Genomic DNA, 27038 nt, shown 5'->3' on the forward strand with positions numbered 1-27038 from the left:
CTGAATGTTTTTAAGAATGTGAAATATATTGTAGAATCTAATTGCTGAGTTGGGATAAGTATTTTACTCTATTTTTGTAAATCTGACCCTCCCTGCTCCAGTCCATGGCTCATATTAGCTCCCCTCTCCCCAGAAATGGCCTCTACCGCTGACCAGACCAACCCAATCTTGTCTGTAAATACCCTACCTGGAGCCTGCTGGACACTCTGCTCATTCTCTATTTCTGGCATTTAACGTTTCCTCACCTCCTAGGTCTTCAGGGTATCAGTGCAACATAGTTTCTCAGAAGATATTTACTGGATGAATGAACTTTTACCTGCAGCAAAAGCAGGAAACACACATACAAACACACACACACACGCATGATGCCTAAAGGCCCCTAATGTATACTGCACAATTATGCTAAGAGAGCTCTTTTTGTTTCTCAGATGTCAGGGGAGCAAATTTTGGTTGCCTCAATTAATGGAGAAGGAGGATGCAGAATGGGGCCTTCAGAAAGTTCAAAACACTCACTGGCGAATCTTTTCAGCCTCCCCATGCATGCATGCATGCATGCTAAGTCGCTTCAGTCGTGTCCGACTGTGCGACGCTATGGACAGCAGCCCACCAGGCTCCTCTGTCCACGGGATTCTCTAGGCAAGAATACTGGAGTGGGTTGCCGTTTCAGCCTCCCCAATCTCACTGCAAATTGCTAAAGAACTGGCAATGTTGTGTTTCCCTGACACACCTGTGGGGTTGTTCAAAGGCTGAGGATGAGGGGGAAGAACTCAGCCGGCCTGGGATGGAAGTGGAGAGATCAGATAACTGGTGAATAGTATAAGGATTTAAAATACTCTAAAAGCTGTGATGACATCAGCCCCTTACCCCTCCCCTGCCCTCGTGTAGAGGGCAGGCTCTGGGTCTCAGTGCCCGAGGCTGACCAGTGAGTACTGAAGAGTGGTATGACCTTGAGCAGATTAGCCTGTGACCGTGAGCAGGCTAACAGCTTCAAGAATCAGCTTCCCAAACCAACTGTAAAATGCAGCCCACAATGCTATCCCCCCAGGTGACTGAGGAGACAATGAGGGTGTATTTCAGTGCTCCACATGGGGCCAGGCACACAAATGGTAACGGTTATTGTTACAAATAAGAATAAATGTCAAAAGGTGCAGCAGTAAAAGGTGAATGAATTTTAAGAGTGTGATAAGCAATGGTAATTGAGCAGCCCCCCACTCCACCCAAGACAGACCATAAGCATAGTCCCCAAACATCAGTCACATCCATCCGATAAAGACCAAGAGTGACTGCAGCCGCCAGCAGGGCGTATCTATAAAGTATCTTCTCTTTATTTAAGTTAAACAATTTTCAAGGATGGTTTCCACCTATAAAATGGACAAAGTACAAGCTCTGTACAGCAGTTCTTTTTAAAAATCAACTGGAAAAAAAATTACCAAACTATATTTTGAATCTGCAAAACATACTCACAGATACCATCATTTTAGCTTTTATGAAGACATAACAAAGACCAGCACAGAGAAGACAACTAATTTTGCCACGCTTTGCTCAAAGGGCTCTTAGGAAAGAAACTTTACTTGTAAAAACAGGAGTGGGAGGGTGGGGCAGTCCCAATGACTAAAAAGCAATGCAGCCACAGTAAGTCACTTTGGCACACTGTGTCATGTAAACATAGCTCACTTTAGAGAGCCCTCCCAGCCCACCTCTGCTCACAATGCCCACACCACCCAAGACTACCACCCCACCAGCTCAGGGATGGGGAGTTGCCCCCCAGGGACCAAGGGGGACCCATCTTGATGTTAGACTTCTGGGTGGTGTGGAGGTGTGTGGGCAAAAGATTTGTCAAGAATCTGATGAAAATTTGCTTCACTTGAAAGCCAAATTTAATTTCCATCCATGGGATTTCTTTTTTTTTCCTAACAGTACTAGTAGCCTGACCATGGATCCCAAGGGTTGGATGACTGCTTCCTGGCTGCCTGCATTCAGCAGCCTTGCACAGGTATCCGGGATTCACACCAAGAGCTTATTCGTGGTCAAGATCAGCCTCTGAAGATAGAGGTGTGCAGAGTTAATCCAACTATGGCCTCCCTGTCCGCTGAAAATACACCTGGTTGGTTGGCAGTGGGCAAAAACGCGCAGGACAGTCACCCATCCAGGCCTCCAGGCCTGAACACACTGTCATGAAGCAAACCCACGTGGGGCTTTTGCAGTGGAGGCAGACCAACATCCCCTTTCCTAGAAGAAACAGGCAGGAAAGAGCTGCACTTGGCAAACTGTCTACCTGGCAGAACCCTTTGGGGCCACTTCTCTGTGACCACCCAGTCCCTCCAGAGGGGCCAGGACATGTGCCCGTGTGACGCCTCATCAAGTCTGGGCACCTGTGCACTGAAGTGTTGGGCCAGGGGGTGCAGGAAGAGAGGAGGGCAGTGATCCTGGGAGTGACTGGGATGCCCTCCTGTGGGCGCTGCAGCTGGGCCACCACTGCGTGTGAGCCCCTCAAGCCAGGAGGGCTCTGCAGGGACAGGCCAGGGGTCGGGGCAGTGCTCAAGCCTCTTCCTGCTTTACTTCTAGTTTACGACTGTCTCATGTTTTATGCTGACACAAGCCTCCTTCCTAAGCCACAAAGCTCCTGTTTGTACCCTGAATTCTCAGTGTCAACGAGCAAGTGTTCAGTTTCCCTAATTCTTGACCCAAAGCCCCTGAGGCAGGCGGGACAGGGCCCAGGTGACTTTGACAGTGTTGCTAGCGCACCTGGGCCCTCACACGGCGCCCCATGCTGCCTGTGACAGCTTCCCACCATCACTGGGAGCTGGGAGATTGTTTTTTTACTCACTTTATCCTTAGAGAAAAGAAATTTAATTTACAAAGACCCAAAGCAATATCTGTCAAAATAAGTAACCCATCCAGGGTTTACAGACACCAAGGGCACAAAAAGTGGATTTCAACACACAGCATGACTTCCAGCTGAAGCCAAACCAGATGCCGGGGCGGGGCCCCGAGCAGCGCTAGCCTCCGGGGTGGGGGTGGGGTGGGGGTCGGGCAGCGGGCACAGCGGCACCAACTCACCTGTAAGGCTCTAGGGGCAACGGGAGCCCCTTCCTCCTGCTAGCCCCTCCTCCGCACGGCTATGATCGGCTTTGTGGAGAATTTACAAGATGAGGATGACTTACAGAAACCATAGGAACTGACCGTACATTCTCTCCTCATATGTATCTGGGTTTAGTGTCCCACCGTAGAAAAATTCATATCCAAAGAGAGCAGGTACACCACGTGGAAGGGGTCTGCGCTGGTAAGACGGTGGTTGAGAGGCAGGGCGGGGGAAACGCCGTGGCCGTGATCGTGATCGGGGTGGACCGCGTACAGGATGTCTGGATCCGGGTGGAGCTTGGAGAGGCCCCCTCGCTGTGCGGCCGCGGCGCCCCTTCTCTCCCGGTCCTCGGTCCGCGGGCACCGTGCGCAGCGGCGCTGGGCGGGCGGGGCGCAGGGCCAGGGAGGGCGGGGCAGCTCCTTCTCCTCACGGCTCTGGCGCCGCCCGCACCGCGTTGAGGTCTCCCGACCTTCAGACCATGATGGAATACTGAGGTATATAGTTTCTCCGAAAGTTTAAGAAACAGAATTGATGACGTGCTCTTCGCTAGGTGGCTGGGCGCGGGCAGACGCGGGAGGCTCCACTACGGCTGCAGGTTGAGCGAAAACTTCCACTGCTGCGACAGCGCCGGGCCGCACACCTCCACGCTCAGGCCGCCTGTCTTGGCTGCGCGGCTGTCCAGGCACAGGTTGCTGCCCACATGCCGCAGTTTGGAATTGCCCTCGATCTGCTCCCATTTCTGCAAAAGACAGGAGGACACCTTACAACAGGGGTGCCAACAGGGGAGGACACAGGGGGTCTGCTCTCCGGGTCTGCTGGCTCCGCTCAAGACAAGGTCCCTGACTACAGTGGACAGGTCACAGCAGCACTGGGACAAAACAGATGTCTCTGAAGGCCAAGAAGAGACCAGCGCTCTCCACTTGGTTTGCAGCTCAAAACCTCTTCTCTGGAGACCACTTTCCTGCCCCATCCTTCCCCCTCTTCAGGCGTCTCCTCATCCAAGCCCCGGGCTCCGGGTCCTGGTTCCTCCTCAGGAGGATATCCGGGAGGGACTTTGTGTTCATTCACAAGAAGGGCCTCATCTGAGGGTATCTCCCCAGAGGAAGGGGCCACAGGAACCAGGCTGGCTCCAGGAGGGCCCAGGCTGCCCCGGCTGTTGAAGGCAGCTCTGCCCAGGCTGGGGTCGGTCACCTCCGTGTGCCCACTTACACACAGGGCCTCGTGCTGTACCAGAGGGATGGGGAGAGGCCAAATGAGAGGGAAGGGGATGTCGGTGTGGATGGAACGCTGTGCTGGGGAGCCTACCTCTCCACCATCTGTGGTCTCACGCTTTCCATCTTGGTGGGCGTGAGAAGCCCATCTCAGCCACCCCGAGTCCCCAGGTACAGCTTGCCAAGTTCCATATGTACTGTCCAGGGTGTAACACCATACTCCTGTGTGTACACACCTGTGCCCCCACTAAACCCAGACCAGCCCACCAGGTAAACCAGAAAACAAGCCCACAGCCCACCTATGGGAATCCTGAGTGCCCCTCACCCTGTTGTTCATCCCCATGTAAAAATCTCTAATGTTTGTTCTTAAAAAAAAAGTAACATGCTTTTTTCTTTCAAAAGCTCTCCCTTCATTAATGCAGGCTGTGATTCTAATTAATTTTTTACCCTGTGTGCACTGAGGCTCCTTGCTGTCGGTAGTTTTGCAAATCCTTTGGACACCACAGAATTCAATTTTCTTACTCTGGCTTTCCTTTCTCCAGAGTCGTAACACACACACACAGATGTGCCTGGAAACCAAATGTTTCAACTAGCAAGACAGTGCAGCTTGGAGACGGAACTCTCTGAGGAGCCTCCTCTCAAAGGGCAAGTGACTAAGGTGGGAAAGAGGCAAAACACAGTGGGGAGGAGCTCTCCACTGGGACTGGCTACACAGGGCCCTGCATGGAAACGCTTGTGGGGACCTGGGGTGCCTGCTGATCCAGCCTGCTGGCTGGGAGTTTTGCCAACAATGAAATGCAGTGTAATCTGATGAGCGGGGGAGGTGACCGCTACCTGCCCATCACCTCCCCCTTCACTCCTGCTCCCTTTCGCTGTCCCTCCTCCTGCTATTTTCCTGCCATCATGTGAAGTGTGTTTGTACTGCCAACATCCGTGTGTCACTCTGAATGGCCAGGACGCGTTTGACAAAGAATGTGGGGTGGATGGACAGTGACTATTCTCTGTGAGCTCTGCCTGTGTCACAGCGTCAGCCAGATGGAGGGCTTAAAAAATGCTGAGACCCCAGCTCCATCAGCAGAAGGTGACCTCAAGCACTGGACCCAGAGGGCTGTGGTGGGACGGGCAGACTTCCCAGATGCTGAGGGTCCACTGAAGGGACATATCTTCTCTAACAGGCAAGCTCTCACTATAGGAGACTCCTCCAGAGATGGAGCATCTGTATGTCTGTAACAAAGACTTGGAGTTCAGATAAAGTCATCACTTTATCCCTCCTCTATGCACAGACGCCCCTGCCCTGACACCCAGGCAGCACACCTGACCTGACTCATGTTCTCCTGATCTGACTGGCAGGTCCCAGGAGGTCGGGGTAGGGACTCCCTTGTTTAACAGTCCCTCCTTCTCACTTGGGTGCCACAGACATCAAAACAGACATTTAAGGACCTTCTGGGGTTCCGCAGAGCAGGGTGTGAGGGCACCCAGAACCAGGCGGGAGGGACAGAGGAGAGATGGCCCTTTGCAAGTGTTTCCGGGCACCTGGGATCCAAGCAAGGGGCCTGGTCTGGGCCGTGGTGTCCCGCGGACCCCTGTATGAAGTGAGTGGTGGGTAGGAAACCCGCATGGGGTCCTGGCTCCAGCTGGCCCCAGGCCTCAGTTTCCCTAGACCTGCCTGTCTCATGAGGAGGGACAGAAGAGAATAAGCCCAGGCTCCCTGTGGGCACATGGGAAAGTCATTTAGGGGTTGCCCTAGCCACTTCGCCTGGGCTCAAAAAAGGCTTTGCCCCCAAGGCAGCACCAGGGTGCAGATCAGAGAACACCAGCTAAAAACCATAAATGTACATTCTGAAGGGTTTGAAAAAGGTAACTTGAGTGTGTGTGTGTGTGTGTGTGTGTGTGTGTGTGTGTGTGTGTGTAACATATCTATTTGTACCTTAATCGTTTACAATTTATAAATTTAAAAAGGAAAAATATTTAATGAATAAACAAAAACGTAGAATTTCTCTTTCAAAATGTCCAGTGGTGGGGGCCTCCCCTGGTGGTCCAGTGGTTAGGACTCTGTGCTTCCGCTGCAGGGGGCACGAGTCCATCCCTGGTCGGGGAACTGAGATCCTGCATGCGGCCCAGCCAGGGCACCCCACCAGTAATGAGGCCGACTGAACCAGCTGAACTTCAGCTTTGCTTTAAAAATGAGTTTATGGGAGAAGGCAATGGCACCCCACTCCAGTACTCTTGCCTGGAAAATCCCATGGACGGAGGAGCCTGGTAGGCTGCAGTCCATGGGGTTGCAAAGAGTTGGACATAACTGAGTGACTTCACTTTCACTTTTCACTTTCATGCATTGGAGAAGGAAATGGCAACCCACTCCAGTGCTCTTGCTTGGAGAATCCCAGGGATGGCAGAGCCTGGTGGGCTGCCGTCCATAGGGTCGCACAGAGTCAGACACGGCTGAAGCGATTTAGCTGCAGTGGCAGCAGAGAAAATAAGGCAGAATATTATTATTGCATACTAAGAAAATTTAAAAAAATTATAATTCAAAAAATTAGGTGAAAAAATAAGTTGTTAGTTTCAGATTCTTTTTCACTGAGATAAAACGTACACAAAGTTCTCAGAATTTTCCTTTTCTAGCTTGATGAATTTTTGCCTATATTTATGCTCACATATCTACTATCTAGACCAAGATATAGAACACTTTCACCACCTGACAAATTTCTTGTATGTTCTTTCCCAGTGTCACCCTCTTTTGAATTTTATGTTCATTAGGTTAGGTTTTGCCTTTAAGATGTGTGTTTGTTTTAGTGAGGTATAATTCAGACATATAAAAATGAACAAAAATATATATAACATTTATATATATGTACATGTGTATACATATATACATATATATAGTATATATGTAACCACAATCCAAATCAAGATATAAAACATTTTCATCAACTCAGAAGTTCCCTCTTGTTCCTTCTCTGTTGACTTGATTTCAATCATGCTAGATTAGTTTTCTGTGTTCTTGAACTTCATGTAAATAGAATCACACAGGATCTGCTCTTTTTGGTCCGGCATCTTTGTCTTAGCATGAGATTGATGGGTCACTAGTTAATTCTGTATTTTAACTGAATTTTTTCATTGTGTAAATATACTGCATTTAATTATCTGTTCCTCTTTTGCTGTACATTTGAGCTGTTTCCAGTTTTGCATAGTTTTGGTACAGATGCTGGGAACATTCTTATATTAAGAGTTTAATAAAGAAGCCAAAACAAAATAGACTGATCACAGATAAAATCATCTCATTAAATCAGTAACAATTAACTAGAAATTTATGAGAAGTTCCATTCATAATAGACCTAAATTACCTATACTAATTAGTGCCTCACTGAATAAGAATTATACTAGATATTTGCAAAGGAAACTGTGACATTTTGTTGGGATAAATAAAAAGGCTGACGTGATGGAGACAAGCCATGCACCTGTATATTTCAGTTAACTATTATTTAAAATGTTTAGTATTCCCAATTTTATTATAAAATTAGCACCATTTCAACTGTAATCCAAATATTATTTTAAATTAAATGATTTTAAAATTTGTCTGGAAAAAAGGTATGAGAGATACTGAAAGATAGTTTATCAATAATAGTGTCAATGAGGGGAGGGACTGGGGTTATTCATTTTTAAATGTATAAAGCATGGGAGAAAATTAAGAGTTTAAAAGAAAAAAAAGAAAAAATCAAAAAACTTTTATATATACCTATCATATATATATATTAAAAAAATAAAAATGAGTTTATGACTTTACTCATGAGTAGTTAGTGAAATACTGACCTACAAACCAGCCTAGAAAAGACAGCAAGGTTCATGATAATGTCTCCAAAGGAGGTGTGTGTGTGTTTAAATTGAATTTTTATTCCAAAGACTGTAATGGGTAGAAAGAAAATAGCCAAAACTAAAAACAACTGCCTTAACTGGAAGTTACAAGTAGTTGATTTGCAGGTGAGCAAACAGTAGGTGACAGTCTTGGCACTCTGCTAACAGCTATAACCAAGGAGGCATAAAAATAACCAATGTCCTAATACATAATATGGATATGCAGCATTCACAGTAAATGACAAGAAAGGAAAAAGAAAGGAAAAAAAAATCCATAAAACCCCCAAACTCAGAAATTAATAGTAGTTTAAGAACATACCATAGTGAAGAAGACTTTTGGTAGCAAAATTTTCACAATTCTTAAAATGCGAGTCTTCAAAAGTACTTAAGCTCAAAAGCTAAAAAAACTGAAGAGGGAATAGTTATACTGGCTTAGAAGAGCTGCTACCTGTCACAAGGATGACAATCAGCCCTAGTTCCAAACACAATGATAACCGGTGCAGCCAAAAAAACAACGTCCAGTGGTGTGGGGAGAAGAATAAGCCACATTAGGCCTCTGGCTTCAGAAATAAAGGGCTCTTTATAGATACTGTTTTATAAAATACAGGTCTTTCCTTTCAGGGTTGGGGGTTCATCAGCAAGGGAAGTGAAACACCTCCTCTGAAGTGACGTTATCATGAACTTCACTATCTTTTCTAGGCTGGTTTGTAGGTCAGTGTCTTACTAACTTCTCATGAGTAAAGTCATAAACTCTCATCTTTAAAGCAAAACTGAACTCCACTGGTTTGGCCAGCCTCATTCCTGGCAGGCTGCCCTGGGCCGCCCTGGTGCTGCAGAGAAGCCAGCGGCCAGGTCACTCCCTGCTCTTCGGCCAGGGGCCTGTGCCTCCAGGCAGGGTCAGTGGCAAGGAGCTACAATCCACACACACCGGCCACCAGTACCCCCATGCCTCGGGTGCTCCCAGGCATCACCAGACACAGTCTTCCCTGGCGCAGAAGGCCTGTCTGAGGGAGGGCCCTGCCTAGCTCATCTGGCCACCAGGGGGAGGGGGAACCACCTCTGGTGCTGGGACTCCCACCCCAGTGCCCAGCCCTTGTAGACCTGCACAGGAGTTGAACACATAGCTGCAAAGCACAGCCCTGCCTCTGCAGCCTATTAAAGGGGAGGCTCAGCATAAACAGATGAATCCAGAGGTGATGGGAGAAATAACTAGGATGGTGAACTCTGGCAGAAGCAGCCCCACAGCAGATGGACTAGCCTGTGTGACACCCATCCCATGCTCCTCACAGTGATCCCAGTGCAGGATTTTCTGGGTGTTCACAGCTTGTCAGGGGCTCCAGGTGGGGACACAAGACAGCACAAGTCACAGGTGCCACCAGTGAACACCCAGCCCCGGTGACCCAGGCCCTGGGGCAGGGGGGCACTGGGTCAGCTCGTCCCTACTGGCACCTACCTGCCTGCTGTCGTTCTCCCGGCAGCCCTGCAGCTTTATGAGGGAGCCAGGTGCCCGGTCCACCACGGTCAGGCACAAGTCCATGTGCTTCACCGACTTTTCCTTGGTAAGGGCCCATTCCTGCAACACAAACCCGAGGTCAGGGCTCGGCCCATGAGGCTGCGGGGTGAGGATGCAGCGAGGAAGGGCCCCAGAAGGGAGGCATGCAGGGGACAGGCTTCAGGAGCCCCAGAGGAGCTGGGAGAGCCTGCTCAGGGCCAGCAAAGGACTTTGTGTGCAAGAGCAAGTCTCCAACAGGAGTGTCAGGAGCTTCATCTCTGAGCACGAGGCCAATGCCAGTAAGTACTTCAGCCCAAACACAGGCTAGTGCTCCACACCCCATCTTCCATCATTAACTGTGAGCTGTGAACACTGCAGCCCCAGCTTGTCACCCACGGGTGGACAGTTAGGGCCAACGTTTCCTTGGAATGACTCTGACCTGACCCAAGGGCTCTGACCTGACACAGGTACAGTTTGGAAACAGTATTTATGACTGTGGCTGTCCTTTGTGAAATTATAAACCACATATAGCATATTTAGCCTCACCACCAACCACTAAGCAAGGCTATTGATGCTTGTGAAGCTCTGTGAGCTCCCTACGAATGGATCTAGGTCTTTGCCCTCACATGGCACAGCCAGCCCTGGGTGCCTAGAATGTGCCTGGCACTGTTCTAAGCCCTTTATACAATAGTCCCACAAGAGGCTATTAGTAACCCCATTTTACAGATGAGAAAACTGAGCCAGAAAGTGCTGAAATAACTTGCCTATGATCTTAAAGAATAGACATACATGTGCACACGTGTGCGCACACACACACACACACACACACACACACACACACACAGACACCCCCTCCCGCCTTAAGAGCTGAGAGTAGAACCCTTTATTCTGAACACCAAACAAGAGCATGTGAAAGGGTAGGAGGCTGAGAAGGGGACGCAATGGGTGAGTATGACCACAGACAGGAGAGGAGGTAGGGAGCCTCTGGGCAGGGCCACAGTGGAGGCAGGAGGACAAGGCTTCTGATCTTCCCTCTAGGACTTGTTGCTTGCAAAAGGATAAAACCCACATGAGCCCCCAGGATCTAGACCCTCCTCTAAGTCAGAATCCCTCAGGAGGTGCTCTCCCTGCTTCTTCTGTCTATTCATCTGTCCACTCATCCATCCAGTGACTGTCCACTGAGTGCCTGCAGTGATCAGGTGCTCTCTGGGGGCTGGACCCATGGCAGGGAACACACAAGCCAGGTCTTGCTCCCCAGAGGATCTGTCCCTTGTGGGGAGAGTGGGTTGTGTTGTGCTTGTGTTGTGTAACATGAGGCACAATTAAGTGCTATGCAGAGATTGTTTTCCTTTTCTCTGCTCTCAGGGAACAGAGCTAAGGGAAGGATGAAGAATCTTTTAAAGAAGGCTCATTGCTTCTCACCTAAATCACCTCGGAGCAGATGGTCTGTTATCAGGACAGTGTTAACATCTGGGGGCCACACATTCACCCACAACCCACTCAACAGTGAGGCATGAGTCCAGCTCAGGGGGTAGGTGTGGGGGCAGAGGCTTGGGCCCCATCCAGGAAAGGAAGGGAGAGCCCCTAGGCCACGGGGGGCTTCCTTGTCCCCTGACAGTGGTTCATACCAGGCAGCCCCCTCGGATCTCTCAGCTTCAACTTTCTTACTTTCTAATTAGTGTTTCTCAAAGCAAACTCCAGTAGGAATTCTACGAAAAGTTTCTTCCAGGTCAAGTAAATTTGGGAAACACTGAATTTGGACCATGTGTCACTCTTGCAAATTTACCAGTAGCCTATGAGAGGCTCTGAAAAGTCCTAGAGGAGAAGAACCTGCGTGGCCTGTCTTCCATGGAAGCCCAGAGCCGCGTGCCCACCTGTCCCAAGGGCCTCTTGGTTCTGAGCATGCAGAGCATTCTCAGAAGGGCCGCATGCTGGGCCGTGAGGGTGGTTCCAATCTTCCAGGAGGCTTTCCTTCCCGGGCAAGTGGGGGGAGTAGGGTGCCTCAAAGCAGCACCCAGTACCACAGAGGTGCCAGGAGGGGGCCGAGTCTGCACCTTCCTTTCTCCTAGGTGTCTGTGTAAAACACGGACACGGAGCACGGAGCTGCCTCTCCGTTCAGTAAGAGGAGCGATGGGAGGACCACTCTGTACGGGGAGGGGTTTTCAATTGTTCTTGGAAGCTGTTGGGGGCTTTGCTGACCTCCATGGAAAGCTCACATCTGAATATTTCTACAATCTTCCTGCCACCGTGTGCTTCATTATTTTAAAACAGACTTTACACTAAATCCCAGAAAAACTAATTCAGCTACGCAAACAGCAGAGATAGTTGCCATTTCCTTCTTCTGTTGCATGTTAGTGATCTGAATTTGCAAATAAAGTTCATGAATATTTAAGAAGTACTTTCTCAAGCTGCCACTCTTAAATTTTCCCATTTCGTAGGTGTCTGCTGAGGCCCAGTCAGAAACCAGATGACACATCTTACTCTTTCAGAGCCGGGTCCAGTTTTCCATAAGGACATGCTATTTAATTCTCGCATGGCTAGGTGAACTACAGTGAAATAAAGTGAGAACTTGACACCCTGCTACCCTTACCACGGTCCCAGTGCTGGGCATCCACATGTGGCCAGTGGTTGCTGTGCTGAGTGGTGCAGATCTAGAACCTTCTCATCAGCACACAGAGGACTACAGGGTGGTCTGATCTGGAAAGGGGTTCACTGGGTCCAGGTTGGTCCACAGAGGATGGTGCTCCCTTACTGGGGATGGAAGTGTCGTATCACCTTGCTGTTACCTGCCCCTTTGCATCCTTTCTGCTGGGAAACCCTCCTTGCCCAGCACTCATGGAGGGTCACCCACCCTGCAGGGCTTCCAAATACCCTGATGCTCTAATCCCAGATTCATGAAATCAGGCTTTCTGTGCGTGGGACCCGGGATCCATGCTTTCCCAACATTTCTGGGCTCTTCTGCTGAGAGCCAGGGAGGTGGCCTGCCTTGGGATATGAGCTGGAGCCAGCTGGGGGCTGTCTGCTCCCCACGTCCTGCCTGTCACAGGTGTGGACAACCACAGAGATGACACCACCCAGAGGAGACAGGAGGCCAGGAACCGGACGCTGCCATCTGTCTAGACATTTCTCAAGAGGATGGGGCACAGCCAACTTTACACAAAGGCAGGCACCCTCTTTTGAAAATAGTTCCATTTAAAGAAGACTCTGGGATATACTGAGCTAAAGTGACTTTTTTTTCCAATGGCAGGCCCCCTAAGAGTAGATGACAGCACTCAGCACTGCCCAGCCATTTGTGTGTCCAAAGCCCTCGTTTTACCACATACCTGTTATCAACTCACAGGAAAACCACCTTCTAGAACACTGTCCTCTGGGAGACAGGCCTCAGCTGGGCCTGTCAAGTCCTCACTCACCTCCCTCCTTTCCCACGAGGACAGAGCTGTGAGTGTTCACATCTAAGTTGTTATCATCTAAAGGGCAGCACTAGAAGCCATGGGTAAGTGCCTGCAAGCAGAGACATGGGCAGGCATAGATGCAGACAAGTGCCCTGGGATGAGTACACGGCCCGGGGCAGGCAGTGCAGAGAGGAGGACAATGAGGAGGGGAGACCCAGGTCGCCCACCCAAGGTGGACCACAGCTCCAGGATTCCTCCCCTCTGACCCCGAGGCCAGCTGTGAGCAGGTGGCCTTTCAGGAGGAGGGCGCAAAAAGGAAGTGTGGCCTCAGGCCCCTCACCTTCCCCGGTGCCCCCATGCACGTACCTGGTTGCCCCCAGCATTGTGACACTCGTAAACACCAACAACACCATCAGCAAAGTGGCCCAAAGTGTCCAGGCAGTTGGTGCCCTGCTGCAAGGCCCCAAAAGCTATATCCTGATGGTCAGGAACCCTGAAATCAAGAAGAGAGTCACTCGCTGGACTCAGGGTTGCTGGCTCCATGTCTGCCCACCCCCAGCCTGTACTCAGAGCCCTCAGAAGGGAGCCAAGCAGTGAGAGAGCAAGGCCACTCTCAGGTCAAGCGCCCCCAACACAGGCCCAGCTGTGCACTGAGACAGCTTGGCTTCAAGATTCTCAATCCCTAACCCTAGACTCTTGAGAGTCCCTTGGACTGCAAGGAGATCCAACCAGTCCATCCTAAAGGAGATCAGTCCTGGGTGTTCATTGGAAGGACTGATGTTGAAGCTGAAACTCTAGTACTTTGGCCACCTCATGTGAAGAGTTGACTCACTGGAAAAGACCCTGATGTTGGGAAGGATTGGGGGCAGGAGGAGAAGGGGCCGACAGAGGATGAGATGGCTGGATGGCTTCATTGACTCGATGGACATGAGTTTGGGTAAACTCCGGGAGTTGGTGATGGACAGGGAGGCCTGGAGTGCTGCGATTCATGGGGTCGCAAAGAGTCAGACGTGACTGAGCGACTGAACTGAACCCTAAAGACAGAATTTTAGGTTGAAGTATTCTTTTTGTTTTGTACCAGAGAAATTTTTCTGGAAAGAAAATGCCCCTTTTCAGTGTTAGTTGTTGAAAGTCACTTAGAAAAGCAATTAATGTGGTCAGATCCTGCTGCTTGGAACTTTCCAGTAGACTGAGAACTAACCTTTACCTAAGAGAGGGGAGAACACAGGTGGGTCAGCCAGGTGTCTTGGTGCAAATGGAGCAAGAGAGCACCGTGGCGGGGCAGCTGGCTGTAGGGTCAGAGCTGGCCCCAAGCCTGCCTTGGCTGCGTGCACCACCTTGTGCACTCCTGTGCACTCTCCTCCTCAGTGGGGTTGCTGCAGGGTCCACGGAGCATCCTGCCCGCAGCTCTCAGCATGGCTGGGCCTACAGGAAGCATGCAGGGAAGGCAAAGACTGTCGCTGCTGCGGCACAAACATCAGGCTGGTGTCCCGCTTGCTGGGCACAGTCAGGGCAGCAGATATACCCATGGGGCTATGGTGTGAATGCTTTACACACGTGATCCCAGGTGGCGCAGGGCCCACTGTCACCCCAAATCACAGGGGATCTCGGGTCAAAACTGCTGTAATGTCACTGCATCTGCTCACCAGGCACAGGCCACAGTGACACAAAAGCACCAGTAGGGGCTATGGTCCACTGCTGTGAGCCCCTGGTCTGCTGAGGGAGAGGCAACGCCTGGGACATTCCACTGCTGATGGCCTTCCCAGAGCGGGCAGGGAGAGGACTTCTGTTCTTCCCCTTCCCCTGGGCCGTGGGAAACAAGGCAGAGGGACCCCAACAGCGAGGTGAGTAAACAGCAGCAGAGAGGCCGTGTGACCTCAGACGAAGCTCTGTAGCCAGGGCTCTGAGGGCCCCTCAGCACAAAAGTGGGTGGTGGTGACTCCTCAGTCACAGCCTCTATGTGGAGACATGTGACCTGCTATAAAATGCACTGGGAAAAGTCAGAAAAAGGAGTGTGCCCCATGGAGGCAAGACCTGTCTGCTGACTCCTTTAAGAAGATGAAGTCCAGAAGCAGTCTGAAGCCCACAGGTCTCCCACTGTGCCTCAGCATGCAAGTGGGCAGGCAGGCATTAAAACAATAGGCTGGGGCAGATGGGGCCACTGTGGTTATTCCTGCGACACACGAGGTCAAAACCAGCCTGGAGGAGGGGTCTGCAGGTGGGGCCCTCCTTTGAGCCTCTGCTGGGCACTGTCCCCTGCTGGCCAAGCCTGGGGTCTCAGTCCCTACACAACTGCAGAGGGCAAAAGAGCGAGGGGGAGTCCCAGGCAGGGGGAGCCTGCGGGCTGTGGGCAAGAGCGCCCCCTTGGGGAGCCTGAGGATGGCAGCAGGGCACAGCTCCTGGCCTCTCACCCAAACAGGACCTTCCTTCCACCCCCAAGCCCTGCCTCTGGTGGGCGCTGGCTGCCTCCAAGTCCTTCTGAAGCAGAACCCGGCCCCGGGGCCTCACCTTAGCTCTGGGTAGACATTTTCCAGGTACCATTTGAAAGGCTTGCAGTTAAGTTTCTTCCTGAGCTCCAGTCGGCTCTGAATACTGGAGGAGACAAGATTCCTTTATAAATTTAAAAAACAGATGGGCTCTACATCAAACCTGGAAATCTGCTGATGAGAAAAGAGTTGGGGCAGGCAGTGGGGACTGGATCGTTCACACTGCTGTTTGGACTCTGTTCTCCGCGCCTCCCGAGAGCACCCTTGCGATCCTTCAGCAGAGTCCCCTCTTTGACACCTGATCTGCTTAGGGTGTGGGCTGCCCCTGCCCTTGTTGTGTACGCGCGCATGCCCGCGTGCACACACACACACACACAGAGGATCTCAGCAAAACAGCAAGAAGCCATGGGTCACACTTACTTTCCATAAGGGACATTTCTGGCAGAAGGCACTGCTGCGTAGTAGAAGTTCTTGTACTCGTCCATCCAGACCTCTGCTGCCCGGCGGGTGTTACTAGAAACAAAACAAGTCTGCTTGAGCTGTGAGCTGCCTTCTTTCCATTGGTGGTGCTCTGTCTGCACTGAGCAAATGCTGCAGAGGCTTCAGGGTCAGGCCTCTGGGAGGCTGGCGGCCTGATAGGTGCCCACATGGAGCAGAGAGCAGGCTGTCCCCCACCCCCAGGTGTCTGCAGGTGGCTAGCATTTAGCAGCTATCACTGAACAATAGGAACAACCTCCTCATCTTTCATAGAACACAGAGCATCAAAGAGGAAAAGTCAAAGTTAGAATGACAGCATAGGGAGGTATTTTAAAATGGGGACTGTGGCTGTACCACCAAGAAGGACTAAAGAGAATTACTCTCAGTAACTCTTACTGTGTAGCCCAGAAGGCTGGTGTCAGGGAGCAAAGCCAAGAATCCTTGACCTCTTCTCTCTGGCCTTTCTCATCATGCCTGTGATGGAGAGGTATAACTAAACAGCTCTGGGAGAAGTTGAGAGCAAATCACAGTTACTATTAAATTGCTTTGGGCAGAGCTGAGCTGAGAGCATCCTGTTTGGACCAGGAATAGTGAGGGACAGTAGTATATGCCCCACATTTGGTGTTCCTACTGCCTTGTGCTGGAGGGGTCCAGGCAGAACAGGCTTCTCTAGAAGGCCAGAAGACCCCACATTTACATCTCAGAATCATGGAGAGAAATAACGTACGATCAATAAAGCCAGTGGGACAAGCTACCTTGGAATGTGTGACATACACGGCACCAGCATCTTCTCCTGCCAGCTTTCTCCTTAGAGCATCTGTGGAGCAGCACTAAGACAGGGAACGTCTCTGCTCCAGTATCCCTGGACTCTGCTCCAAAGTAGACTCACATTTTGGGCTGAGAGTCAGTTCTCTTTAAGAACACATATAAAGGCACACCATGCTTCTAAGATAAATACATTACGGAGACAATATTCATCTTCTACAATAGGTATTGTTCCCCTATTAGAAAGGTCTTTTTAAAGTGGAAAGTGAAAGAAAGTGAAAGTCGCTCAGTTGTGTCTGACTCTTAGGGACCCCATGGACTATACAGTCCATGGAATTCTCCAGGCAAGAATACTGGAGTGGGTAGCCTTTCCCTTCTCCAGGGGATCTTCCCAACCCAGGGATCGAACTGAGGTCTCCCACATTACAGGCAGATTCTTTACCAGCTGAGCCACAAGGGAAGCCCATGAATCCTGGAGTGGGTAGCCTATCCCTTCTCCAGGGGATCTTCCAGACCCAGGAATCGAACTGGTGTCTCCTGCATTGCAAGGTGGATTCTTTACCAACTGAGCTATAGGTGAGGAGCCTTTCAAATCATCTGAGTTACAATTACTAAAATAATTTGTTTGGGGCCTATATCCTTCTTGGCACCTCTTCTTAATATCTTCTGCTTCTGTCAGGTCCATACCATTTCTGTCCTTTATTGTGCTCATCTTTGCATGAAATGTTCCCTTGGTATCTCTAATTTTCTTGAAGAGACCTGTAGTCTTTCCCATTCTATTGTTTTCCTCTATTTCTTTGCATTGATCACTGAGGAAGGCTTTCTTCTCTCTCCTTGCTATTCTTTGGAACTCTGCATTCAGATGGGAATATCTTTCCTTTTCGCTTCTCTTCTTTTTACAGCTATTTGTAAGGCCTCCTCAGACAGCCATTTTGCTTTTTTGCATTTCTTTATCTTGGGGATGGTCTTGATCCCTGTCTCCTGTACAATGTCATGAACCTCTGTCCATAGTTCATCAGGCACTCTGTCTATCAGATACAGTCGCTTAAATCTATTTCTCACTTCCACTGTATAATCATAAGGGATTTGATTTAGGTTGTACCTGAATGGTCTAGTGGTTTTCCCACTTTCTTCAATTTAAGCCTGGCAATAAGGAGTTCATGATCTGAGCCACAGTCCGCTCCCAGTCTTGTTCTTGCTGACTGTATAGAGCTTCTCCATCTTTGGCTGCAAAGAATATAATCAATCCGATTTCAGTGTTGGCCATCTGGTGATGTCCATGTGTAGAGTCTTCTGCTGTGTTGTTGGAAGAGGGTGTTTGCTATGACCAGTGTGTTCTCTTGGCAAAACTCTATTAGCTTTTGCCTTGCTTCATTCTGTACTCCAAAGCCAAATTTGCCTGTTACGCCAGATGTTTCTTGACTTTCTACTTTTGCATTCCAGTCCCCTATAATGGAAAGGACATCTTTTTTGGGTGTTAGTTCTAGAAGGTCCTGTAGGTCTTCATAGAATTGTTCAACTTCTTCTTCAGTATTATTGGTCGGGGCATAGACTTGGATTACCATGATATTGAATGGTTTGCCTTGGAAACGAACAGAGATCATTCTGTCATTTTTTAGATTGCATCCAAGTACTGCATTTTGGACTCCTGTTGACTATGATGGCTACTCCACTTCTTCTAAGGGATTCCTGCCCTTAGTGGATATAATGGTCATCTGAGTTAAATTCACCCATTCCAGTCCATTTTAGTTCTCTGATTCCTAGAATGTTGACGTTCACTTTTCCATCTCCGGTATGGCAAGAATACACAGAAGAACTGTACAAAAAATATCTTCATGACCCAGTGAATCACGATGGTGTGATCACTTACCTAGAGCCAGACATCCTGGAATGTGAAGTCAAGTGGGCCTTAGGAAGCATCACTACAAAGCTAGTGGAGGTGATGGAATTCCAGTTGAGTTATTTCAAATCCTAAAAGATGCTGCTGTGAAAGTGCTGCACTCAATATGTCAGCAAATTTGGAAAACTCAGCCGTGGCCACAGGACTGGAAAAGGTCAGTTTTCATTCCAATCCCAAAGAAAGGAAATGCCAAAGAATGCTCAAAGTACCACACAATTGCACTCATATCACACGCTAGTAAAGTAATGCTCAAAATTCTCCAAGCCAGGCTTCAGCAATACGTGAACCGTGAACTTCCAGATGTTCAAACTGGTTTTAGAAAAGGCAGAGGAACCAAAGTTCAAATTGACAACATTCACTGGATCACTGAAAAAGCAAGAGAGTTCCAGAAAAACATCTATTTCTGCTTTATTGACTACGCCAAAGCCTTTGACTGTGGATCACAATAAACTGTGGAAAGTTCTGATAGAGACGGGAATACCAGACCACCTGACCTGCCTCTTGAGAAATCTGTAGGCAGGTCAAGAAACAACAGTTAGAACTGGACATGGAACAACAGACTGGTTCCAAATAGGAAAAGGAGTACGTCAAGGCTGTATATTGTCACCGTGCTTATTTAACTTATATTCAGAGTACATCATGAGAAATGCTGGGCTGGATGAAGCACAAGCTGGAATTAAGATTGCTGGGAGAAATATCAATAACTTCAGATATGGAGATGATACCGTTCCCTTATGGCAGAAAGTGAAGAAGAACTAAACAGCCTCTTGATGAAAGTGAAAGAGGAGAGTGAAAAAGTTGGCTTAAAGCTCAACATTCAGAAAACTAAGATCATGGCATCCGGTCGCATCACTTCATGGCAAATAGATGCGGAAACAGTGGAAATGGTGGCTGACTTTATTTTGGGGGCTCCAAAATCACTGCAGATGGTGACTGCAGCCATGAAATTAAAAGACGCTTACTCCTTGGAAGAAAAGTTATGACCAACCTAGACAGCATATTAAAAAGCAGAGACATTTCTTTGCCAACAAAGGTCCGTCTAGTCAAGGCTATGGTTTTTCCAGTAGTTATGTATGGATGTGAGAGTTGGACTGTAAAGAAAGCTGAGCACCGAAGAATTGATGCTTTTGAACTGTGGTATTGGAAAAGACTCTTGAGAGTCCGTTGGACTGCAAGGAGATCCAACCAGTCCATCCTAAAGGAAATCAGTCCTGAACATTCATTGGAAGGTCTGATGCTGAAGCTGAAACTCCAATACTTTGGCCACCTTATGCGAAGAGCTGACTCATTTGGAAAGACCCTGATGCTGGGAAAGATTGAAGGCAGGAGGAGAAGGGGACGACAGAGGATGAGATGGTGCGATGGCATCACCGACTCAATGGACATGAGTTTGGGTGGGCTCTGGGAGTTGGTGATGGACAGGGAGGCCTGGTGTGCTGCAGTCATGGGGTCGCAAAGAGTCAGACACGACTGAGCGACTGAACTGAACTCAACTGATCCTTCTTATCAAGTGATATATGTGTCTAGATGGATCGTTGTTTAGAAGACCCTGTAAGAGCCAGACAAGATAATTTAAATGTACCTGTCCTCTGATCTAGCAATTCCCATATCTAGAAATTTACCTCAAGAAAATAATCAACCAGGAATGAAAACATGCTCAATTTAGCACTGTTTACAATGGCAAAAAAAAAACAGAAACTATACGACCATCAACAGTAAAGTGGTCAAACACATGGACTCCTCTGAGGCCATGAAAGATACAGGTGTTCGTTTCACATGTTGCCATGGGAAGATGTCCCTGACTTGATGGATGAGAATACAGTAGTAGCAGAACAGCACATGGTAGATATGTCTCACGGGAGAAGAAGAGTGGGGAGGAGGGGGATGGGGGAGAGGGAGATTGGAGGATGTTTTCACCAAATTAAAAGGTTTTAGGAAGTGTAATCACACAGCGGTTTTAAATCACCTAAGTCATTAAGTGATTAAGTCATTTCTCAACTCCTAAATGTGAAGCCCCCTTTTCTGTCTACTTAATAAACAAAGATACATAGGTAGCCTCAAAGAATGAGCTTCATGTCCTGCTCAGCACTAGTTTAAGTTCACTGATTCAAATACTTCTCAGGTGCCTATATAGCAAGCAGTCTTCTAGGAGCTGTAAGTACAGGGCACCTTGCCTTTGCTCCCCTCCCTGCCCGGCCCCGCAGGTAAAGTTCTGCCAGGAAGCAGGCAGGAGAGAGAGGGTGGGACTGGCCAGTCATACACCCAGTCACACACACTAAACAGGAAAAAGTTTGGTAAGAGAGTAAGTTTAAAGTGCTGCTTTCTGTATTTAATTTAATCGTAGTTACCCTCACCATGAATAAGTCTCACCATTAGCTACTAAAAGTAAACCCAAATATCTTCTAAGGCACCTGCCCTGCTCTCCCATGGCTATTCTGACTGGGAGCTTCCTTGGCCTTTTGGTAAACTCTAATCCACATCCACATGCAAGCACATCAGCAGCACTCTCCAGTCTCTTAAGAGGCTTGTAAGAGGCTAACTGGAAACAAAGCTGTAAGAAAAAGAGAAGGAACTGCTCAAGGGTTCTCACTCAATGGGCATCCAGGGCTGTGACATGATGTAAGAGCTTGCAGGTGTGGCATCACATTGCTCTCTCTAAAGCAACAGGGCACACATGTGGCAGAATAAGGCAGGAACCCAGGAGCCATTTCTCCATGCATTCCTCCCATCGTCCTGCCTGCCTGCCTCCTTCCCTTCCTCACACAGTGACCTGCACAAATGAGATGGTCCTCTACCTGCCACCCTAGAACCCACTTTAGAGTCTGTAACTCAACGATGAAATCTAGCAGCCTCAAGCACTAACTGTACTTAGAGATTTGGATAAAAAGTAACATGGACTCCGGAGCCAAGTGGCCAAGATTGAATCCCACTTTCCAGCTGCATGAACTTAGACAAAGGAACGGAACCTTTTTGTGCCTCAGTTTCTCTTACCCCTAAAGTGGAAATGGTGGTGATGGTTTAGGTCGCCAAGTTGTGTCTGACTCTTATGACCCCATAGACTGTAGCCCACCAAGCTCCCCTGTCCACAGGATTTTTCCATGGCAAGAATGGCAAGAATCCATGGCAAGAATATTGGAGTGGGTTGCCATTTCCTTCTTCAGGGGATCTTCCCCACCCAGGGATCGAATCTGTGTCTCCTGCACGCCAGGCAGTCTCCAACATGACAGGGAGATTCTTTACCACTGAGCCACCAGGAAAGCCCAGAAATAATAATACATAATTTATAAGGCTTTATGAAGAGTATGTACTCCTCATACTCATACACATGGAGAGTATGTGAATATTCATAAAGCATCCAACAGCCTAGCACATATGAAACACTTTATAAATATTAGCTATTGTTGTCAAGTCCCAACTTTTAGATGGTGAAATACTTATGCCCTGAATGTCACATATTAGAAGAAATTAAAGAGAACTGGACTTCAAAACTAACACATTCCACCTCCCTATCTTTTAGGCGAGTCAACCAAGAGGGGGCAGCAAGGGCTTTGCTGAAGGCCTGACGATCCATGCTGCCCCCAGTTCTGAACCACGGGTCCGTTTCCTCCCTACATCTCCAGCATAAGGACTCCTGGGCTGTAAAATACAATGGAAAAGTTTCCCTTCTAAAAAACAGTGGGTTTTTTTTTTCCCTTTAAAAAAGCATATAAAGCAATGTCTTGTGTATTTTAAAAGACTGTTTTCTGAAACCCCAGGCTTTGATTTGAAGTGTTAGATCTGTCTCTACAAGAGGTTTCTGAGAAGAGTCTCACAGTGCCCCAGAGGAAAACGTACATTATCACTGTTTGATTTTGTAGAGGTTGTCATGTAAGAACATATTTTCGAAAAAAAAAAAAAAAAAGAACATATTTTTGTTTCTAACAAAGAGAAATGAAGTTTAGAAAACATCCGGGAAATGATATACTTTTGGGGAGAAGGCAATTTGGTAAGAAGCATTATATGATATTTGGCTTCGGTTAAAGTTTCCCTGAATGTAGATTCTCTCTGTTAAGAAATCTAGTTTCTGTATGATACAGGAATACTGTGCAATCTGTACTTAATACATGTTTTAAAATGCCACATGAAAGATAAACTAGTCATCCCCCACCTTATGCGTGCCCACCCTGCTCTGAGGCTTCCTGTGTCTGTAGGGGCACCCCGTCAGCCAAGTGTGTGATTGCCAACATGGGTGTCACCAACGAGTCCCCGCTTGCTCTCTCCCGTTCACCAGGAAACACGCCTGCCTGGCCCCCGCACTCTAGTGGAGGGGGGAACATGCCACCACACCATCATTTCCTCTTGGTGTCATCCTTGCCATCCTCTGGCCAGGGGCCAGAAGAACCCTTCTAAAGTCCAAAACAAAGGAGTCTATTAGCTGCTTAAAACCCACAGGCACTCCCTGTTCCTGCATCAGACAGTGCAATGCGCTGTCCTCAGAGCCTATAGCTGCCCCTGTCATCGCCGAGGGGTGGCCCCTTGCAGGACATGTTTCCATACAGTCCACAGTCAGGCCTGTGAGGGGCCAGTCAGCAGTGCTCGGGGCCCTGCTTGGCCTCTCAGCCACTTACCGGGCGAAGACAGTGCCGCTGCCTCCCGGGAAGGTGTAGGGGTGCTGCTTCCTGAACACGTGTCCCACGCGGCTGCAGGGGATGATCTCCAGGCTGCCGCCACACTGCCACACGCGGAACGAGATCTCTGAGGTGGGGAGACATGGGTGACCGAGGGCCTGGGCCACCCACGGGTGCAGACACCCACCCCACCTCCAGGGCCTGAGGCAATGCCAAAAGGGAGGACCCTGTTCCCAGCAGGTCCTTGAATGTCCCCCGGGGGCACATCTGACACTGGTTTCTAGACTCCAGGGCACAATCGAGGAAGTATGTGTGTGGAGGGATGCAAATGCATATCGAATCATCCTGCTGTATACCTTAAATATACACAATTTTAAATCATCAGTTAAACCTCAATAAAGATGGAGAAAAAAAAGATTGAATGAAATATCCTACTTCAGTTCACTAAGAGGGTGTCTGCACAGCAGTGTTATTATACAGACAATATAAAGTAGTGTAGATAAAGTGAATAATTTATGCCCAACAAACTACCCACACTGGGATATTTACTATCTTAGATTTTAGTAGTGAGCAGGATTACAGATGCCAGCTCTATCTGTGTCACCAAATTCCTTGTTTTTAAGAAAGAAGTCTATTCCAAATTTTAAAAAAAGTAAGAGCACACTTGAGGAAATATTTTTCAGATTCAGACTAGAAACCCTAGGACAAGAGTGATTCCCGGACCCATTGCGAACAGAAGGCTCCTGGCAGCAGACCATGCATCCCTGTAACATCACCAACACTGTGGATGAGACTCAGCCCAGAACTCCTCTCTGACTGGTTCTCCATAGTGGAGTATTACCATGCCTCCTAAGGATCAGCACCAAGTTAGAAAAGGCAACCAACAGTGCATGAATGGCCATGATCAAAAGGCATGAAATGCTCACATCAGCCCTAATGTAGATGTAAGAGGCAACTGTGTACACCACCTTCCTCTAAAACTTAGGTGCTCAGAGTATCCACCTACACCTGATCTTTCTCCATCTGGGACAAAAACAGTATCTCCCCTTAAATCACAAAACTTACCTCATCCCTGTGCACCAGCAGGTGAGCAGCCAGCTGGCCAAGGCCAGTGACTAATGACGCCCAAAGAACAACCAGACCTGGCAGCCACCCCGGCTTTCAGCAGCCAGTAGCTACCAGGCCAGCAAAGGCTGCTCTTCACCCAAGTCAACACAGAATCTACCCAAGGACTCAGGACCTGGGCGAGCAGGCGCTGGTCATGACATGTGCACACACATGTGGCCCAGAGCACCACGCTTGGGAGCAGCCTGCACACACAGGGAGCCGGCTGGGCTCCTGTCCTGATCACTACCCACTTGGAGCAGAGGCGTGGCTGAACTCGAGCAATAGGCTACACAGGAAAATCAAGATGTAATATGATGGAGGGTTAGACTTCGTTTTTCTGAAAGACTTCCTGAGGTTGGTATGAAAGGGTCTTTCCTCAGAATCACTCTGCCTCCCTGACAACATGCGGGGAGTGAGACAGAATGGCACAGTCACAGTCACTGCTGCCAGCGCAGACGGTTCAGAGCCAGGTGGGTTCCCGTGGAGCACAAGGCCTCACGTGGCAGCAGGCGCCCAGGCTGTGGCCAAAGGCATGTGACAGCCGTGCGAGAGCAGAGCAGCAGGAATCTCTATGCGGACCGGTGAACGAAAGCCCCAAGCACCTCCCCATGTAGCAGTTTGGGGATTTTAATGACCACTTCCCTTATCATATTAGAAATGTGTGGTCATAACCACCACGCCTACACGGAGTGTTGAACAAAACTTGACTAGGAGGCTCTCTGTATCTAAGGAAATACAATTCAAAGATATAGTTGCCTGTCTGGAAAATTCAAAACTGGGGGCCACGAAGACTCCCTGGCTCCTGTATGGGGAGCCTGTTAAACCAGTAAGGGAGCCATTCAGACACCTGGTGGGAGAGTTTTAAGGCCACGAACAACTACAGTTATGTTCAACTGATTTCACTGGGCTCCAGTGAGGGATATTACTCAGGAAAACATGGTGGCTTTTTAATCAGGCAGTCTGTGTCTGTATCTTGGCTCTACTAACAACAAGTTCTGAGACCTCAAGCAAGACCTCAGTCCCTTCCAGAAAGCATGAAACGAGATGATGCACTAGGGGTGGTCAGCATCCTTCCTAAGGCTGCGAGGATGGGTTGAAAAGCACAAATAACATTCCTAAGGAGTCTTACCCCCACATCTCACAGGGGCCAGGGATAGCGTTCTTTGTCCTTTTTATTTATTAAAAAAATTTTTTCTTCCTTTTTTGGCCACAATGCAAGGCTTGTGGGATCTTAGTTCCCCAACCAGAGAATGAACCTGGTGCCACAGCAATGAAAGTGCTGAGTGCTAACCACTGGACCACCAAGGAATTCCCTCTGTCTTTTTTAATTGCTTTAATTAGATTTACACTGTAGGTCAGGAAGTCTGGGAGCACTAGTAGATTTGGTGGGGCATCCCAAGAGAGGGTGTGTGGATTTGACTCGGGCATCCCCACTCCCTGACTCTCCTAATAGGTACCCACACCAGCCCTCAGGCTGGACAACCACTGTGGGTGTGCACGCAGCACCCAGAAAATCAAGTCTGAGCAGTGCCAAGATGAGAGAAAGACTCATCGCAAGCTCTTCCTACTGAAACCCCGTGCCTGTTTAATCCTGATGGGAGAAGACCCTCCAGAGTGGCCATGTGAGAGCCCATCATGGGAGGAGGTGCCACAGTGCCAGCAGCACCAGGTCACATGACCCTAGGCCTTCTTCCCTGTCCACCATGTGTCACCCCACCTGAACCCTTCGAGCCCTTCTAGGGAACCTCACATGGCACAGATACTTAAACATACAAACCAAACCAACAATAAACCAGGTAATGGGAAAGATTATCTCCCCTCCTGTTGGTCTCTGGGTGCAAAGTCTCCCTTGACATTTAAATCAATACTCTTTCTACACTCTGATGCTTTAAAAGGCTGGCTGCCTCCATCCACCTTAACCTAATGGCACACAGCAAACCCCACTCTATTTTGCTACCGAGTGGTGATCCTGGCTGGCTAGGCTGCCCCAGGGGTGCCAGCAGGGCAAGGGTGACTCAGAATTCCCTTCAGGAGATTAACAATCCTTCTGAAGCCTTCTGTGCTCAGAAGATTTCAATCAAGTCCTGCCTCACTGTCAGTGTATCATTAAAAAAAAACAAAAGACATCTGACTCAGGTCCTTCCTCCGGGTGTAGTTACTGAATCTAAAGAAGCTTTCAAAATCTACCAAGGTGATAACCTCTCTCCACAAATGAGACATTATCACTAACATTAATACCATAAAATGAGAGAAAAATAACAGGCTTGTCTAACCTAGTCTCTTCTTTTAAACAAACCAAAAATCAAAGTCTTTTATAAGTAAAAACTACTACAAGTGATAGCAGCATCCTTCTCTCCTTCTACAGGGGAGAAAGTAAGTTAGCAGCATTCAAAGGCGATGAGACTCAGCTCAAAAACTTCAAGTGAAACAAACAAAACCCCCTAAACAAAAAAATAACATAAAACAAGAGTCCTTCTATATTTATGCAGTAAATATTATGCAACTACCAATAAAGACCAAACTCTATACAATTTAATTGTCCCTAATCATGGATAAAAATGATTTGTATGCACTACAAACAAAAACAAAATAGAACCATCCCTGCCCCATGATTATAATTCAGCCAGTCTAACAGGCTTCGCTGGGACTCATTTTCCATCCTGTGTG

The 27038-nt window shown here is 48.6% G+C and overlaps 1 protein-coding gene across 2 annotated transcripts in view; it reads right to left on the reverse strand.

Moving 5' to 3' along the window:
* Positions 1 to 1303: 1303 nt before the first annotated feature.
* Positions 1304 to 27038, reverse strand: part of GALNT2 (polypeptide N-acetylgalactosaminyltransferase 2) — a 183011-nt gene continuing 157276 nt past the window's right edge. Inside the window, exons 11-17 of one of the 2 annotated variants that reach the window (XR_014078078.1) lie at positions 23265 to 23391; positions 15936 to 16028; positions 15538 to 15621; positions 13396 to 13522; positions 9599 to 9718; positions 3061 to 3821; positions 1304 to 2229 (exon numbers count right to left, since the gene is read on the reverse strand). Coding sequence is in view for 1 of the 2 variants with exons in the window: in XM_081574387.1 (XP_081430513.1) it covers positions 3666 to 3821; positions 9599 to 9718; positions 13396 to 13522; positions 15538 to 15621; positions 15936 to 16028; positions 23265 to 23391 (707 nt within the window). In the remaining variant the exon portion in view is untranslated. Of the gene's footprint in view, positions 3822 to 9598; positions 9719 to 13395; positions 13523 to 15537; positions 15622 to 15935; positions 16029 to 23264; positions 23392 to 27038 lie in introns of both variants that reach the window. The other variant, XM_081574387.1, reaches the window with a different exon arrangement.

Source organism: Giraffa tippelskirchi, chromosome 2 (genome assembly GCF_054371585.1).
Source record: "Giraffa tippelskirchi isolate mGirTip1 chromosome 2, T2T-mGirTip1v1.2.pri, whole genome shotgun sequence".
Classification (NCBI taxonomy): Eukaryota; Metazoa; Chordata; class Mammalia; order Artiodactyla; family Giraffidae; genus Giraffa; species Giraffa tippelskirchi.